Below are 19,685 nucleotides of genomic sequence, written 5' to 3'. Positions count from 1 at the left end.
GTCCATAAATAGACTTAAGAAAAAGTCCCACACCTGATGTCCTTAAAGGATAATTTGTATATAGCCCATGTTGCCTCTAATACAAGAGATGTAAGGACTCACAGTGGAAAGTCTAGCTTTGTTATATTTTTCTTTTTTTTTAACTGATGTAGCAGTTTTGGTGGAGAGAGACCAGAAACCATGTGTGCTGAAGCTCAAATAAAGCCTGCAGAATCTTACCAGAACCCAATTTAACAGACATGCTTTTCAAGACCTGACACCACTGGAAACGGGATAAGAAGAAACAATGTGGTTTCCAGCTTGAGTATCAAAAGCAGCAAAATCATCTCTCTCCCATTGTCCTAGAGTTGATAAACCCTCTAAAATCACAAGGGAGGGAACTTTATAAATCACAGACTGAAGTGAAGCCCCTTCTGGCCTGGAATTCCTGTTTGATGAACTTGGGGAAGCATCTATAGGTTGGGCCAACCCCAGCTGTCCTGCCCTGTGCTTTAGGTGATGACTTGAATGAAACAAGTCAGCTGTGAAGTGCTCCTTACCTAAACAAACCACTCAATTTATAATCAGTCTTTAGAAAAGATACTGCTCCTCCCCACCTACATTTTTTTTATTTCCTGGACTCGGAGTAAAGTTGTTAAAAGCAAGAAGATGCAAATCAGCAGACAACTCAAAAGACTAACAAAAAGCAAAACAGTTTGACAACAGAATAAGTACTGAATGAAACAATCAGAAATGAACAGCACACACCCACTGTTATTTTTCTTTTAACCCAAGTACAGTCTCCAATTACAACTATATACAACAATGCTACATCAGAACCAAGTAAATGATATGGTAGTGCACAACAAAAAAATTGAGAAGGGTAAGAGAACCCACTTAAGCTTGCACAATAAAAGTGAGGAAAAATATAGAACAAGAAGTTATGTACTCACCATAACGTTCGATGTATGTAGTCCATCTCGCCTCACATTCTTACCCGTGGGTTCGGAGCCGAATGTCGGCTCAGACTCAGCCAAAACTTTTCTAGCTCGAAGTCTTTCTATTGGCTGGGCTAAGATGGTATCCCATGCTGCACTGCTCTATATCCCCAGATCTAGTTTGCTGCGAACACCAGCACTCATTCTCCATGCAGAACACCCAAGAAAAGGAAGAACAAACAAAGAATGGAGGGAGCTCTGAAACCAGACCTAACCTCCAAATCCTCCAGGAAGGGGGAAGGGGGGGGGGTAAGTAAGAATGTGAGGAGAGATGGACTACATACATCGAATGTTATGGTGAGTACATAACTTCTTGATGTTATGTAGTCCAATCTCGCCTACATTCTTACCCGTGGAACAGCGTCCCTAGCACCTAAATCCTGGGAGGCTCAGTGGAAAATACTCCTGAGCACTGTGGAACCAAAGGAAGACCTGCCCCTAGATACCACATCCAACTTGTAATGAGATGCCCAAGTAGCCGCAGCACAAATATCATTCATAGACAATCTGGCCTGATAGGCTGTAGATGTAAATACAGAGTAGAATGAACCTTCACCGGGAACGGTAAATCTTTACCCTCTAAGGAATAAATGAAAGAAACGCAACTGGAGATCCACCTGGACAGACTGACTTTGGAGACAGGAGACCCAATTCTGTTTTCCAAAAAGGAAACAGACAATTGATCAGATTTTCTGAGGTTTTTGGTTCTGTGCAGATAAAAACGTAATTGTCTGTGTACATCCAATTGATGAAATTTAAATTCTGCCTTGTTTAAGAACTGGGGAAAAAACACTGGCAACTCAATAGATTAAGGTTACTAACTGACGACACTTTAGGAAGAAAGGAAGGGTTGGGTGTGCGAGAAACCCTGTCCTTATGAAAAATCAAATAAGGGGGTTTGATTGATAAGGCTTGAAGCTCTGAAACGAGTCTGGCTGACGTGATGGCTACTAAAAAGACAGTCTTCCAAGTTAAGAACTTTAAATCACAAGTGACTGCAGGCTCAAAGAGGGATGAAGAAAGAGCCTGTAGAACAAAGTTTAAATCCCAAGTCCTGACAGGTTCCGATACCGGAGGACGAAGTAACAGAGTGCCCTTCAGAAAAGCCTTACAGAGTCTATGAGCCATCAGACTAGGCTCATTTGCGACATGAAAGGTAGAAATCGCCGCCAACTGGACTTTAATGGTTGCGGCCGCTGAACCCTGGTTAAAGAGCATAGACAAGAACTTCAATACAGACGAAATTGGAGCAGTGTAAGGGTCAATCTTTTGGGTATGAGCCCAGATTGAAAACCTCTTCCATTTACTGTAATAAATCTTCCTGGTGCAGGGCTTATGAGAGGAAAACAAAATATGAACCACCTCTGGTGAGAAATGATGAAGCCTAACTAATGATGGAACTGGAGTAGCCAAGGCTGTCAACCGGAGGGTCCGAAGAGAGGGATGGAGCTGCCCTGACATGCGTGTCAGTAAGTCTGGTTGTGGGTCCAGAATCCAAGGAGCATCCATGAGATAGGGATGGAGAAAGGGGAATCAAATTTGACAAGGCCAGTGTGAAGCAATCAGAATCATTCTGCTTCCCAAGGCTTGCGCTTTCTGAATAACCTTTGACAGCAAGGGAACCGGGGGGGAAGGCATATAGTAGACCGGAGGGCCAATCGTGGACTACAGCGTCCCTGGGTGACTCCCCCTGAGGGGGACCAATGTGAAGTAGCTGCTGCATTTGGCATTGAGGGGGTTGGGAAAGAGGTCGCAGCAAGGCTGACCCCATCTGCGGAAGATCTGTTCTGCAACTTGACAGTTCAGGGACCACTCGTAAGGCATCAGAATAGCTCTGCTTAGCCTGTCTGCAATCACATTGGACTTCCCCGGAATGTGCATTGCCACCAGAAAACGTTGGGAAGACACTGCCCACTGCCACACTCGTATGGCCTCTCTGCAAAGGGGATAGGACTTGGTTCCTCCCTGCTTGTTCAGATACCACACCACTGACATTAAGTGGATTGCAATAGTCCAGAGAAGAAGAAAGCTCTGAAGTGCTTGCAACGCTAGTAGCACAGCTCTCATCTCCAGGACATTGATAGGCAGATGTATCTCATGCTCGCCACGTGCCTTGAACTGTCCTGCCTAGGTAATGCCCTTCCACCCCATCTGGGAGGCATCCATGGTCACCGTGGCAATCGGGGGAGCAGGAACAAAGGGCTTTCCTGCATTCAGGTTGTCGGTGCGAAGCCACCAACTGAGATCCTGTTTGCACCTGTCCGTGAGTAGAATAGGGTAAGAAAGTGGAAGATGTTGGAGAGACCACTGGGCAAAAAGTAGCCATTGAAGGAGTCTCATGTAACCTTGCCAGAGGGACTAACATAATTGTCGCAGCCACTGTCCCCAATAGTTGGAGGACCCATCTTGTCTTTGCTCTTCTCAGGGGGAGCAAGGCCTGAACTTGTTATTGTAGGACTGTGATTCTTTCCTGTGGTAGAAACGCCCTCATGAGAACGGTGTCTAGTTCTATGCCTATAAAAGTGACACGCTGAGAGGACAAGGCAGATTTTTCCCAGTTCAATGTGATGCCCAGCTGTTGACAGAGGTTTATAGTAGCGTCCCTGGTCTGAATTAGTAGATGCCTGGTGGTGGCAGTAAGGAGCCAGTCGTCCAGATATGGAAACACTTGGAATCCCCGACGTCTCAAGTGAACAGTCACCATTGCCATGCATTTGCTAAACACCCTGGGGGCTGTGGTGAGACCAAAGGGCAGGGCTCGAAACTGAAAATTACTGGCTCCCAGCCAGAAGCATAGGTGACTTCTGGATGCCCTGTCCATTTGGATGTGGTAGTAAGCATCCTTGAGGTCGATGGAGCACATCCACACTTTTCCCAACAATATAATAGACTGCAATGTGACAATTCGGAATGTGGACTTTTGCATGTGGGTGTTCAATTGGCTGAGATCTAATAAGGGTCTCAGGTCCCCTGTCCTTTTCGGCACCAAAAAGAATCTTGAGTAAATTCGTAATCCGATCTGGTCAGAGGGGACATGTTGGATGGCTCCTTTTTCTAGCAGCTTTGAAACTTCTGAAGCTGCGTAATCCCTTTGACTGGGTGGAACATCCGGGATTTTCTTGATTGGAGGGGGATCTGATGAGAAGGGGATGACATATCCTCCGGAAATTATTCGTAGAACCCATTGGTCCTGGGTGATGTCTTGACAGGCCTCCAGGTATAATGAGATTCGACCCCCAACAGGCTCCGGAAACGGACAGTCGGGCCTCCCATCAGGAGCGGCGGTAGGGAGAACCACGAAAGGAATTGCTGTTTCCCGAGTTGTGGGGGCCTCCCCTGTCTCTAGGGTGGTGTCTCCCTGAATAACCACCCCCTCCTATGCCTCTGGAGAGGGGCTCACCTTGTGCACCGGGAAAAAAACTGATTTCTAGAACCACATTTTGCCACCCCTCTGGGCCTTGGGATAAGGCCTAGAGGGAAGGGAAAAACTGACTCCTACAGCAGACAGAGTCTTCCCTCCTGCTGCACCTGGTGAGGGTGTCTTTCACCTTGGTTCTGAAAGAAGAGGAACCATCGAAAGGGGCATCGGTGAATGAAGACTTTAAGGCCTCTGCGAAATGACAAAGGCGCATCCAGGCCTGTCTCCTAAGAGCAACTCCTGAACTTGCTGCCCTACTCGCTCCATTGGCTGCATACGAGATCAGCCTCATGGAGGAGTTGATAGAATTGAGGGTAGACATCCGAGCATTAACCGTCTGGGTAACCGCCTCAGAAACATTACCCGTGAGAGCATCTCCAAGCTCCTTGAGGAGATCTCTCTGGAGCCGTGTAAAGTGAGATAAATAATTCAGTGACCGTAAGGTAAAAGGTCACTGAAGAAAGGATACGTTTCCCATACCAGTCCATGGTCCTAGACTCCTTGTTAGGAGGATGGACGGTGGAAGAAGTCTCAGCTAATTCCTTCTGAGTGGCCGCTGACACCACCATGGCATCCACAGGGACTCCCTTGGATAGAAATTCCTTACCAGGAGGAGCAGACAAAAATTTATTGGGTCTCCTGGGGACTGGTTCCACAGAGTCAGGGGTCTCCCACACCCTTCGACAGACCAAATCCAGAAGCTTGAAGGGTGGAGATACCCAGGAGGCGGAGGCCTCAACACCAAAGGCCTTCAGGAAGACAGACTCCTCCTCGGAGGGGGCTTTGGATGGCCAGTCACCTCTTTGTTTCAAAATCTGTAGGATGTCAGAGAAAGAAACATCCTCAGAGGATGACTTGGGGGACCCCTCCAATTCATCGAGGTCGGTGTCTGATGTGAGAGACTCATCATGGGAATCTATACGCTTCCTCTTGCATGTCTTCTTTCTGGGTGGCTCCTCAGGCAAGGACCCGGAGGGGCCCTCAGAAATGTGAGGACCACTCATGGCGGTACCCCTGAGGCCTTGGGGCTCTGCTGTCTAGAGATAGATGGCACTCAGAGACCTGCACCAGTGTAGTAGGGGACAGAGTGACTGACCCACATGATGCCACTGACGACCTGGCCAGCGCACTCCATATGGCCTCGAAGGCCGGTCCCCCTGAGTCCGAGGAGCGACCAGCTTCCGAAACCACGACAGTAGTCAGACTTCCCCGTGCCGAAGCACCGAGAGGGAGACTAGGAACTAGGAACAGATAGGGGTCCCGAAGCCTCTCCCTCGGGTCCGACCGAAGAATCCTGAGTCCTGAATCCTGTGGACAGCGCCAACAGGGTCGGAGCTGACGTCGGCACCGATAAGTCAGGAGGGGCTGTCGGAACTGACCTAGGGACATTACACGGAGCCGAGCACTCCTGCTCCGAAAGCTGAGATACGCTTGGAGGAGGAAGTATTGAAGCAGGTAGAAGGATGGGCTCCGGAGCAGACTGGGTTGGAGCCAAGAACAATTTTGCCAAAACCGGTGACTGAAGAAGTCTCTGCACCACTATCAACATCCACATCTGATAAGGTCCTGGAGGATTTAGAGGATAAAGAGGGAGATAGAGGCCTCCTCTCCGAAGGGGACCTGCGAGGAGGTGATGCTGGCCTAATGCTAGGCGATCGGCTCCGAATAGGTTCCAACATGATTGGAGCTGATGCCGGTTCCATAACCACAGACACTTCCTGCGGCCCCGAGGACAATGGAGCCGAGGATGTCGAAGCAGACTTTGCTATTTTCTCCGGTGGCTCCGAGGAGACTGATGGAGCCGGAGATCTCTTTTTTTGATTTTGAAGATTTTGTCTTGGAGCTGAAAGCAGTTTCAAGACCCTCCTCGAAGGAGGGTTTCAGAAGTCCCTTCAAAATCAACTTATTCTTCCTTTCCTGAAGAACTCTCGGACTAAATGCATGACAAACTGCACGACTCCTTGGAGATGGATTGCTCCCAGACAATACACACAGACAGAATGTTCATCGGTAATGGACATTTTATAGCTGCATCTAGAGCATTTCTTGAAGCCCGAGGGCTTATGCTCCTTAGAATCTTTGGACATAGTTAGCTACCACAAAGCACCAAAAAGACAACAATAACTGACAACAGTACCAACAGTAAAACAGTCACAAGGTGGGAAAACACTACCACAAGCAAAAAAGTACAGTTGTGTACACTTACCATAAATGTAGATGTTCAAGTGTATTCACTGTTGCAGTCATTACAATTGGGTTATCCTGCTGGCAGGCTGCCCTCAAGTCGGCCTGAATTCCAAAGTCTAGGTCTGGCGTCGGTTGCTGTCACCTCTTCCCTGATGTCAGTGCGCTAGGGGTATAAAAGATGCAGACGACATTTTCTTCAGTTTTTCTTGCCACAGATGTCAGGTGCCCCCAAAAGGGTAGGCTAAAAATATGTCAATAAAGCATGCATGCAAAGTATATTTTGCCTTCATCTTCAAGCAAATGCACCACATAGGTTGTATGGATTAGAGACGTACAGATGAGTTCCAGCAGAGATATGGGGGATGGCGGGTGGGTAACCTGGACTGCAACAGTGAATACACTCTAACATCTACATTTATGGTAAGTGTACACAACTGTACTAGGTTTTGTGTTTCACTGTTGCAGTCATTACAATTGGGTTGAATCCCAAAGCTATGGTTGGGAGGCTGGAGCTAAATAGCATTAGGAGTGGCTATGAGGCCCTGAAAAACTGCAGTGGCAAAGCCTGCCCTGGATTTGGAGTAGAGTGGTAAATGATGGTGCTTTGTAAAGATGTGCACTGAACTCCAGGTAGCAGCCTTTAAAAAGTCTTTGGTACTCCCCTGAGGAAGGCTGAAGTGGCTGCTGCTCTGGTTGAATGTGGCCTAATGCCCTTAGGCACTGGCTTGCCATGATGTGAATAGCAGAAACGAATGCAGTGGCCTATCCACTTTGAAATAATCTGCTTTGAAATAGCCTTTCCTTGTGATCCTGCAGCATATGCCACTAGAAATTGCTCTGTCTTTCTGAAAGCTTTGGTTCTGTTCAAGTAGAAGCGTAGCCGTCTGTGCATGTCCAAAGAATGCAGAATTCTCTCCCCCTAATTCTGTGGGTTTTGATAAAAGGTAGGCAGATGAATAGTTTGGTTAAGGGCCACATTGGACACTACCTTAGGCATATGTGTCGGGTTTGTCCTCAGAGAAACCCTGTCTGGATAAAAAATGATAAAAGGTTCCACAGCCATGAGTGCCTGTAGCTCTGAGACTCGTCTTGCAGAGGTTATTGCTAGGAGCAGAGCTGTTTTCCAAGATAAAAACTTTATATCAGCTGTAGCGGCTGGCTCAAAAGGAGACAGGGTGAGTTTTTCCAAGACATAATTGAGGTCTCATGCAGGTATTGGTGATCTCCTTGGAGGCCTTAAGTTTTTGGCTCCTCTGAGGTGCTGCTTTAATAAAGGATGAGAAAAGATTGGTGGTTCTGTATTGTAATGAGCTGAAATGGCAGAGGCATGAATTTTAATTGATGAAAAGGATAGGCCTTTGTCCAGCATCTCAGTTAAGTATTGCAAAATCTGAGGAATATTTGGTACAGCTGTGTCAATTCCTTGTGCCTGGTTCCAAGCACAGAATCTCTTCCATTTTCCAGCATAAGATTTTCTGGTACTAGGCCTCCTGGCCTCCAAAATGACATCCATCACCACTTTAGTGAGAGGTGTGTTTTGTATGACTACATTATCTGCCATGCTGCCAGATTTAAGGTCTTGAGTTGACTGTGCAGGATCTGATTGTTTTGTTGGGACAGTAGATTAGGTATTTGAGGTAAGGTCCAGGCTGGGCATTGAGACAAGTTCCTTAGGATTGGGTATCCTGGCGGGGCCAGTCTGGGGCAATCAGTATCATTTTTGGCTTCTCTTGTCTGACCTGGAGTACATTGGGGAGGAGAGGCAGTGGAGGAAAGGCACATACTGCTAAGTTTTTCCAGCTGAAAGATAGGGCGTCCACTTTCCATGCTTGTCTGTGATAAGTCCTTGTGCAGAATCTCTTTAGTTGGCAGTTGTGAGGAGAGGCAAATAGATCCATGTCCGGGCATCCCCATTTCCTTGTTATCATGCTGAAGACTTGTGGATCCAATTTCCACTCGTGGGGATCCATGATGTTTCTGCTTAGTTCGTCTGCCAGAGTATTTACCTTTCCTGGCAGGAATTGTGCCTGCAGATGTACTTGGTAAGTCAATGCTGTGTCTCAGTCATGGCTAGTCTGCAAAGGGGGTAAGAATGAGTGCCTCCCTGCTTGTTTATATACCACATGACCGTGGTGTTGTCTATCAGTAGTTCTCCCGGATGAAGTAGGTCCTTGAAGGCTGTCAGGGCATTCTGAACAGCTAGCATCTCTTTTTGATTGATATGTAGATGCATTTGGTTTGCGGACCATGTGCCTTGAATACATCTTCCTGCCATGTGGGCCCCCCCAAGCATAATCTGATGCATCCGTTGTTAATGTCTGTCTGGCTGGGGGTAAAGTGAATGGCTGTCCCTTGTTCTGGTGACAGGTGTTCGCCCACCATCGAAACTCCTGCTGCAGGCAGGGAATGAGGCTAATTTTTGTTTCCAGGCTGTGGCAATGTGGAGTCCAAACACTTTTTAGGTACAATTGAAGTTTCCTCATATGCAGTCTTGCATATGGAATTAGTAGAATGCAGGATGCCATGAAGCCCAAAGCCAGCAGTATTTTTCTTGCAGGTAACTGGGCCTTTGTTGCCAACAGTTTGAAATAAGTAGTCAGTTGCCCTTGTCTGGCGTGAGATAAACCATCTGGGAAGTTGTATTTAAGCTTGCACCCAGGAATATTATCTCTTGAGAGGATACTAGTTTTGATTTCTTTTCATTTACTGTGTACCCTAGGCATGTTAGTAATCTGTTTACAACCAGATGCTGTAGTAGAATGTCCTTGTTCTCTGCTTGAATGAGGCAGTCGTCCAAGTAAGGATTTTTTGTATTCCTCTGTCTGCAGAATGCAATTACTAGTGCCAGGCACTTTGTGAAGACTCTGGGCGCAGTAGATAAGCCAAAGGGCAGTGCAGAGAATTGGTAGTGCATTGAGCCAGCTTTGAATCGGAGGCATCTTCTGCATGTTTGTCTGATTGGGACATGCAGGTATGCCTCTTTTAGGTCTAAAGTCACAAGCCAAGCCTTTTTGCCCAGCATGGGCAGAATATGCTGTAGTCAACATTTTGAATTTTGGCATATCTAGATATGTGTTTAGAATAGATAGGTCCAGTATTGGTCTCCAGGCTTTGTCCTTTCTGGGTACCAAGAACAGTCTTGAATAAAATCCTTGTCCCTGCTCTTGCTCTGGTACTTGTTGAATGGCCCTCAAGTCCATGAGGGATAAGACTTGTTTTTGTGCCTCTGGCCAACCGTTTGCCCTTGGCAGGGTATGAAAGTGAAACTTGTAGCCTTGTGACACTATGTCCAAGACCCATTTGTCCTGGGTTATGTGCCAATTTTGAGAAAAAAAGTGCTAGTTTTCCCCCTAAAGGTGCTGCCAAAGATAAATGCTTGGCGCAGGCAGGGGGAAATCATTGGGACTGTTTCCTGTATGGCTGTGACTTGTCTTCTCCACTTCTGGAGGTAGAAGCACCCCACTGTTTAGACCTGTACGAACCTTGGGGCTGGGATCTACCTCTAGGGCGTCTGTATCTGCCCTTTTGTGGCCTGTCTGACACTGGAAAGGACCAATTTTTTGTAGGCCTGCTAAATCTTGGTGGCTGTACCTGTAAGAAATCCTTGACTGTTTACATAGATTTAGCCTTGTCCTCCATTTTCTTTAACACCTCTTCTGCTTTAACACCAAACAAGGTATCATGCTGTAGTGGAGCATCTAATAATTTTGCTTTAACATGATCAGGTAGATTTTGTTCCTTTAACCAGGCATGCCTCCTAATGACAGAACCCGTAACAGCGGCCCTGCAGGAGGCCTCCAGAGAATCAAAACCACATTGCAAAGTATGCTTTCCAACTTGTTCAGCTGCATGCAATAAATCCTGCATTTTTTTGTTTTCTGCACATTCAGAATTTATCAATATTTTCTGTTTAAGCAGTGACATAATATATTGCTGATATTTGAGCATATGAAATTGACAACTTAAAGCCCTTATAGCCAAGGTAGCGGAAGTGTAAATCTTTTTTCCCCATCTGTCCAGTGCCCTAGAATCTCTGTCAGAGGGGGTAGGTTTTTTTTGCAGAGGAGGCCTTGACCCCTTTGGGACCCTGAGAGATTTTCTGGGTCAGCATCAGGATTTTTGAAACGGAATTTATGAGAGTCAGGAACCCTGTATCTGTCCGGCTTAACAGGAGCTGGAGGTAAGGAGTCGGGGGTAAGACTGGACTCTGAAAATAAATCATCTACAATGTTTAACACAGGTGGAATAGCAAGGGGCCTGCGTTGTGGTAGTAAAAGGAAGTCTCTGAGCCTTTTCTTAGATTCTGAATAATCTTGGCTCTCCCACTGGAAATGTTTCCTCATGGTATGGAAAATTTCCCCAAAAGAGTAATCCTCAGGAGGAGATGCTGAAGGGATAGATTCTTCAGCAACAGAATCCTCATAGGTAGGAAGAGAGTACTCCTGATCAGAAGAGGAATCGGATATGGAAACCTGATCTGAAGATTCACATTCTGTCTCTTTGCCTAGGCCTTTTATCAGGAGGGGGATGGGAACCCCTGATCAAAGTAATTAAGTCTTAGGCCATTTTGAGCATCTGCTTTTTGGGCATGGAGAACTGCCCATGAGGCTGTTGTACTTGTTTCTTTGTCTTTAAAGGTGCTTTAGTCTTTGCCTTTGAAGCTGAAGTCATTTTAACATATAATTGAGTAGGTCTGAAAACACCCTCCGAAGCAGATGCCTGCTCAGCGGCTCTGGACCCATCTGAGGGAATAGTCTCTGAAGGTCCAATACCTTGAGTTTCCAGCAGCCTGGTCGACTCCATGTGGGAGTCGGTAGCGGCCTGCACGTCTAAAGTAGCAGGCATCAGGGGCTGCGAAGGCGCCTCACTGAGAACCGGCGATCCGGCAACGGGCTTAGAAGAAGCCTCGTTGTTGGTTTTGGACCTCTGATGCCTGCCCTTTGCTTTTTATTTGTGTTTCTTGTGAATTCCGGTAGTCGGATGGCTATCCGACATCGTATAATTAAATCTTCTGCCAAAATAGTGAAATGCAAAATCGTACCGACACTTAACAGTGCGCTGGTTAAATCTAGCACAAAACCGACAACTAGCAATGTCGTGGTCAGGGCCTAGGCAAGGAATACAGTAAGAATGAAAGTCCTTATGAGGTATTTGCTTCCCACAAGAAATACATTTAACTTTTTCTGACATCGGTCTGGAGCAAGAAAAAAGTTTCCCCAACGGGGTACTTAGCTTTTAAAGAAGACTTCGGATCTGAAATTCGAACATGAAAGTCTCAGGAGTCTGCCTACCAGCACTTGCGAACTGCTTCTGCTTCGGGCACCGCGCGGCAATAAAAACTGGAGAAAATGGCATCGGCTGCATCTTTTATACCCCTGGTGCACTGACGTCAGGGAAGAGGCGACAGCAGCAGACGCCAGACCTAGACTTTGGAATTCAGGCCGACTGAGGGCAGCCTGCCAGCAGGATAACCCAATTGTAATGACTGCAACAGTGAAACACGAAAAACATCCTCAAGATCTCTAACTAAAATGATCCTTTGGCACAACACAGGAGGGGAAGACTAAAACCTCTAATTGAAACTGTTTTAGACCTATAAAAAAATAACACAAGGAAGCAAGGGACAGGCTAGGTCCTCTAACTGAAACGGGCCTAGCCCGTTGGAAACCACTAGTGGGATACCACAGAAAAAAAACGATCAAACACAAAACTTTTTCACCATACAAGACCAGAACACACAATAGCTATTAAAATAGCTTTTTGTTTTAAACCAATTCTCTAACAATGAACAAAAAAGGGTACTTAGCCACAGCCAAGAGCGAGACCACGTCCGAGCTACACGAGCGGCAAATGAGATCTGGAGATATAGAGCAGTGCAGCATGGGATATAATCTTAGCCCAGCCAATAGAAAGACTTCGAGCTAGAAAAGTTTTGGCAGAGTCGGAGCAGACATTCAGCTCCAAACCCATGGGTAAGAATGTAGGCGAGATTGCACTATATAACATCAAACCACCAATGCCAATGTCAAAAATGGATAAAGCCCCGACTACAGTCTAGGTGAACAGAGTTTTATTAGTGGCTCAGGTGATTGACAAAGCTGACAGGGAGGATGAGGCATGCCCATCCTTCAGGGAAGGGGATGAAACCAACCACAAGCCTTCTGATGAAGGGGAGAGGTGCATAGTCCACTAAAGCTCTGTATGGCAGTAGCCTTCCTCCATGCAGAGAGAGGATAAGCCCATACAAGAAAAATGCCCACCTAGCCAGAATGTCTGCAAGGGCACCTAAGCAGCAGCCACATACGACATCCCATCCCTGTAAATTCCCAGATGACATCCACCATAACAAAGATGATATTCAAGTCCAGGAAGCTTGATATTCAACAAGCATGGGGGTAAAAAGAACCTGCAAAAAATCTGATCTTGAAATAATAGAACTGACAACTCTGACAGGTTAAATAATCAAATGATGAAACTTAAGGACCCAAGGTTATGCTACAGGATGCTATCATCTTCAGTGGTAAGGACAGGCCTCCTTTCTATAGGGTTATGGGCAAGGGTGAGATGAAGCCCTGAAAGACCTGGTATGCTGTCTGACAAAGACTAAGCTTCCCGGACTTTCTAAGATGGCTGCTTAACTTCAGCTCTCTGTGTGAAAAAAGAAACTGAAAGACAAGGGCCAGGAACTTTCATCACTTTTATTAAATTCAGTCATTGGCTAGTAAACACACTGGATGCCAGCAAAGAAAAACTAAAATGGCATGAAAGAAAATCAACTAAAAAATTGGACAGAAAACACTGACTGGGAAGAATCCTCCAGCTGTTCAAAACTGAAGCTTGAAATCCTTTTTGTCGGTGCAAGACATTTTTACCTCTAAATTACTGGAAGCCACAAGTCAAACGTGCTCATAGCTGATTAAAATAAGCAAAACACTGGAGCAAGTCAACTCAAACAAAAGCCTGGAAAAAATGGAAGAAACTTTAGGTTATTCAGATGAGCTGATAAAAATGCAAAAAATCAGGTCACAATGAAGAAAGATCTGCTTGAGCATGAGACTGTTCAAGAAGAGATGATTAAAAAAATAGCAGAATTAGAAGGCACGTACGAAAAACCTGATTTCTGCTGTAGCAGAAAAACTAGGAGCAAATTTTACGAATTTTATGAAAGCACAAATAAGTAACTGGACTGGTGTTCCACAGCAGGAAGTGTTGACTGAAAGGGCATTGTGTGTATGTTCCAAATCTAGCCATAAGAAAGCAGTCAGAAACCTGCATTATTAAAGATGAAAACCTACCAGCATTAAGATTTGATCCTGATAAAACTGGGGTAAAAGAGCAAAGTAGTTGGAGACAGTTTGTGGAAAATGATGATTCACTGTTAAACTAGGCAAAAGAGAAATTTACTCCAGCAATCAGGGAATGTTGAGCAGCAGGTGTGAGATTGAAGACAGCTGGATACAGCAGCTTGAAAGTGACTTTTCCTGCAGAAAACAGTCATTTTTTTGATTCAGAACAGGCTAAGAAATACTGCTTTTTTCCAATTAAAAGTGAGCCATGATAATAGAGCACTTGGACAGGTTGACAGTGAAACCTTGTCCACTCTTCCAAAGTGGAATTGTTGAGACAGAGAAAGACACAGGGGTTGACTAGTTTGTTTGTGTCTTTCGGCTTTTCCCGGTTAGGGGTCGCCACAGCGGAACTCCGGTCCGCTAATGATTGGTAGTTGATTTTTACGTGCTGAGTTACCAGCCCTGACGCACAACCTTCAACGAAGGTACGCCCATTCACGCATGTCTCCACGCAGAAGACGCTCTAGCTGAGAATCGAACAGGACAGCGTCTTACTGTGAGGTGACAACGCCTCCGCAGCACCACCACCACCACGGGTACATAGGGGTTGACTAGAAGAATCAAATACCTTGGAAATGAAACAATCTGAGATGGGAGAGGAGACAGATGAACAGGAATACCAGTTATATGAAAATTAATAAATAAATGTGAGACTGCAAAGCATCAATCGCATTTGTCAAATAAACTGCAAATGAAAAAGTGGAGAGTGGACTTTTGCGGACTCTGAGCAGTAGTAACGGTAGAGTCAGTTCAGAGATCGGAACCAAACTTCTCTTTCAAGGATAAAATGAAGATCGACATCAGACTGAAAAGTTTATTTGGCAATAACAGTTTCGGCTCATCTTTAGAAGCTGGCATCAATTGCATTTTTTTTCTCTTAGATCTCTTGGATAATAAGTCAATAACAAGGCAAGCTAAAGCCAGAACACTGGTTTCAAGGCCAAGACTTAATTTTTCTGAAAGCATGCAAGTAGATTTTCACATCTGGTAAGAGAATAAAGATAAAAAAAGAACAGACCAATTAGTGCAAGTAGCAGCACAGGCAATAACTTGAGTCTTAGCATGTATAAACCTCAATTTTAGGTTAATTAAGCGTGTTTGCAGCAGTCTTATTTGGGACAACTGTTCCTATTAGGAGGGTTGAAACTATGTTTGAAGATGTACACAGTTTTGTGTGTTTGTACTAAGTTAAGAGGTTATGGGTGTGTCCTGGGGGTGTGTCTGCTTTTTGTTTGAGTGTTTTTCATTACAAGAAAAACATCTTGCAATCTGACAGGTTCCACTGTGGATAAGAAAAAAACTATATGAAAGATTAATCTGCCAAACATTAGTGGGTGCATGCATCAAAGAAACTGACTCGTACAAAGACATTGTATATATTAAGTGGAAATAACTTACAATGGCTCCACTTTCCATATCATCTTTGAATGTGAACAGTCTCACAGCATATTTAATTATATTAAGAAGTGCAGACTGCAAATAATGCAACAGAAGGCACATTTGGAAGGAACTGGACATTTCAATGTGATAAAGGATTTCAGGATGGATATTCTGCAGAATGAGGAACAAAGGAGATAGAATTATTTATATATTAATAGGGAGAACAGCTTCAATAGTGATAGAACAGAAAAAAGTTAATAATGGCAGTTTTGCAGTAGTAAGGGGCTACTGGTGTAGGATAAAGATTATGCCAGCATGTATTTATATTCCACCTAAAACTATTATAGTAATAATAAAAATAAATTAATAAACTAATAAAATATTAATATATTAGCCAAAACAAAAAAGGGGGTGGCGTAGCCATCCCCTACTCCAACCACCTCACCATTACAGGTATTATGAAACCTATCCAATCCTTTTCTCCTGCTGAACTACTTACAGCTAACCGTAAAATAAATTACCACACCACTATCAGTAGTGGCCATCTATATTCCTCCAGGAGACAACATTCCTCTGTTCAAAAATATTCTCATACTTTTCTCAACACATCCCCAATGAAACTATCCTCCTTGGGGATGTCAACATTAACTGGTTAACTCTTAGTAATCCAAACTAATACTCATATTAATTTATATGGCTTTACACATTTAATCTCCCAACCTACCCATACAAACGACTCTCACATCTAGTACTCTTATTGACTGGGTACTTTTATCTAAGCCTTCCAAATATCATAACCCCGAAACCCTACCAAACACCCTGAGCGATCACTCCCCTATAAAAGTGCTTAGGTTCACTCCCCACTTCTCAAAAGCTCCTAAATTTATCACTTGTCGTAAACTCTCTTAACTTCCATCCAGAAACCTTTAATGCCCTCCTCTCTAAAGTAAACAAACTCCTTACCCAACTCCCACTAGAAGCAGCAGTCCTACCTTTCAACTCCACCTTCCTTAGCATCTTCGACAACTTGCTCCCCCTTGCAAATCCCAAGTCTACCATATCACCATGACTTTCAAAAGCCACTCACCCTCATAACTAGAGACAAATTATGGAAAAAAAAATGGTCACAAACTAAGCTCTCTGCAGACTTATAAAATATAAAGAACTCAGAAATCTGACAAAAAACACAAAGATAAAAAGGACTTCTATAACAAACCTCCCACAGCCCTAAAATCTAATCCTCTATTAACCAAATATTACATCCCAGTAATCTTAGCTCCCCCAATCCATGCCCAGACAAGACATCTGAAGAAACTGCCACCATCTTTAATACATATTTTATCGATTCAATATCTAAGCTACTGAACCCTAACCCAAACTCCTCTACTACTAACATCTCCAACTTTTCTGAACCTACTCCTAACTTCTCAAATACCTTCTCCTTCAAACCTGTACCTACTAGCTACATCAAAACTCTACTCTCTAAATTAAAACCAAGCTCAGCATCAGCTGACAATATTCCTTCCACTTTTCTTCTACTAGCAGCTGCCTCTCTTGCTCTCCCCTGTATCTATCCTAATTATTCACTCTCTGAATCTAAAGTCCCTTCCATCTGGAAACAATGCTACACTTTACCTATACACAAAGGATGCAAGTCCTCTGACATCTCCAACTTTAGACCTCTCTCTGTCCTCTCCCCTCTCTCTAAAGTACTAGAAAAATGTATTCATAAACAAGTTATGCGGTATCTAATACAAGGAAATCTGCTTACACCCTCTCAACATGGCTTCAGACCCAAACATAGCACCACTAAGCTCTATTATCCTTCTTCAACACCATCTCTATAGCCATGGACAACCATAAACTTATTTCTTGCCTATTCTTGGACCCCTCAAAAGCTTTCAACACTGTCTCACACTCTCTTCTGCTGCACAAACTGCATAAACTCAACTTCTCCTCTGATACTGTTGCATGGTTCTCCAGCTACCTTACTGATGGATCTCAATCAGTGAGATGGCACTCTGCACTCTCCCCTCCTCTCCCTGTAAAAATAGGTGTACCTCAAGGGTCTATCCTGGGGCCTTTACTTTTTAATATCTTAATCAGCACCATACCTCCTTATCCTGTCATCTTTAGTGTAATACACAGATGACTCTACAGTCATCACCAGAGCCAACTCTCCCTCTAAGCCCTTCTCAGCTACTAAGGCATCTTTTAAACTTAGTTGAAACATGGCTCTCCAACAACCAGCTCATCCTTAACCCTAAAAAAACAAAGCAGTTACTCTTCCTACCTAAACTGTTCAATATTAAACCCTCCATCATACAGTCCCTTAACACTCCCATTCAGGTAGAATCCAGTACTAAGCTCTTAGGCGTAACCATAGACTATCTGCTTAAATTTTACTTGCATGTTAATAACAAAGACTCATTCAAAACTAGGGCTCCTTTACCTTAACAAGAAATTCCTTACCTCTGAAGCCAAGATTATTCTCTCCTACCCACCTTCTACCCAGTCTAATGTACATTTCTCATTCTCACAAATCTTAACTCAGCACTCCTGACCAAACTCGAATCTGCCTACAAGGTAGCTAGATTTGCTGCCCAACAAACCTACAAATACCATCACTGTCTCTCTCTCTCTCTCTAAAACATCTAAACTGGCTTGAATTACCCCACCAGCTTCTTCTTCTCTCAGCTCCAGATCATCTATTCTGTCATATATCAGCCTTCCTACTGCCCAGCACTATCTCCTCTCTTCTCGCATTATTCTCCCTACAGACCTCTCCAAAGCTATAACCAAGACCTACTACAAATCTACAAACCAAAGTCGAAATATGGATGCAACATGTACAGCTATCACCCCACTATTGCCTGGAATAGGCTCCCACTAGAAATCAGGACCCTTACACATCCTAAACAATTTAAGACAGCCACCAAAGAGCACTTTAAAAGTCACTGGTCCTGCCACTGCACTCACTCCTTAAACATCCCCTACTTCTCATACCTTAATCTACTTCCTGCCCTTAACTCACTCCTCACTAGCTCTCTAATCTTCCTTGACTACTTTTTCTACTGTGTTCTAAAATCTATTAAGCAAATTGCCTCAGAGAAACATTCTATTGTAATTGTCTTGCCTTCATGCAACTACATTATGATAAAACTGGGTTTTTGTAACCACTTACCCAAAAACTATACTCATCTTAATGACACATTTCTTTTTATGCATCTTGAAATAGTTATGCTATACTTCTGATTGACACTGTATAACAATTTATTGCTACTCAATGCCTTGTAATACCCCTGCAACATTGCTGTTTAAAGGTCTATATCATAACATCGAAGTTGCAAAATCTCGAATGTTAGGATATCAAACACAAAATCTCGAAGACTGACAAAAGTGACGCCGTGGAACACCAAATTCTTTCCCAGGTTAAGAATTCGGTGGTCCGTTTCCACGGCTTTGCTATTTCTTCCACTGTGGTAAGATCTCGGAGTTGGTATATTTAAGTAGGAGGATTGTGTGGGGCACAGCCCCCCACATTAGACATTGCTTGCAATGTGTGTTTTGTGCTGGAACAGCGATTTTTTGCCCAGGGAAAAAAAATTGCTGTTCTCAGCTTGCAGAGTTTTAAGTTTTCGCGGTTACAAGTTCGATGTTATACTGTTCAATATTACGTTTCGATCATGTGATATAGACCCACTGTTTAATGCTAATTTATAATAAAATTGTATAATATGTCGGAGCTTTTCTCCCTGGGCCTCCTCTGAAAAAGGGCTCTTCAACTCAGACAATCCCTGTCAACAAATGTAAAATAAATAAAATTATTATGGAGCTTAAAAAATTCTGGGAGAAAATCTGTTTCATCAGGAAATACTACTTGTAAGTGAGGACTGGAATTTGATTTGTAAAAATGAAGATGCATCTGGGGGCCTAGAAGGGAAAATATAACAAAACAGTAGATTTCAGAAGAAATCTGACAATATTTGGTATGGAAGACATGAACTCAATAGCAGGAACTCAGACAATTTGCTTATTACACCAGAAAATTCAATAACTCTGCTAGACAAATTATTTCACAGGAACGTGCATTTGAGAACTTTGACACATCCAGTAAAGAATAGTTGTGTAAAATCTTACCATAACCATAGATGTCCTTCTCTTCCACGTTGCAGTATTCTTGGTGTGGGATTTCCTGCCTTCAGGCAACTCATACGTCGGCTCCTATACAAAAGCTTCAGCTTGGCTGTTGCAGTTGCGTGGGACATCACACGTAGGGCCATAAACTAGGGACCTTAAGTGTAACGTCTGCATGCACAATCCTCAGAACTTGAAGCTAAGCAGGCCAAGTAGATGGCCCAACAGGATAGGCAG

General features: G+C 44.1%; 1 protein-coding gene across 1 annotated transcript in view; it reads right to left on the bottom strand.

Moving 5' to 3' along the window:
* The window catches only part of LOC122810647 (transcription activator BRG1-like), a 278,989-nt gene that overhangs the window by 51,803 nt on the left and 207,501 nt on the right, over positions 1-19,685 (bottom strand). Inside the window, exon 5 of the mRNA XM_044082220.1 lies at positions 3,341-3,491. Coding sequence (XP_043938155.1) covers positions 3,341-3,491 — 151 coding nt within the window. The remainder of the gene's footprint in view (positions 1-3,340; positions 3,492-19,685) is intronic.

The sequence above is a fragment of the Protopterus annectens genome, chromosome 9.part0 (assembly GCF_019279795.1).
Source record: "Protopterus annectens isolate FY-2018-M chromosome 9.part0, PAN1.0, whole genome shotgun sequence".
Classification (NCBI taxonomy): domain Eukaryota; kingdom Metazoa; phylum Chordata; order Ceratodontiformes; family Protopteridae; genus Protopterus; species Protopterus annectens.
The sequence above is the reverse complement of the archived record's forward strand: the minus strand, read 5'-3'. Positions and strand labels throughout refer to the sequence as shown.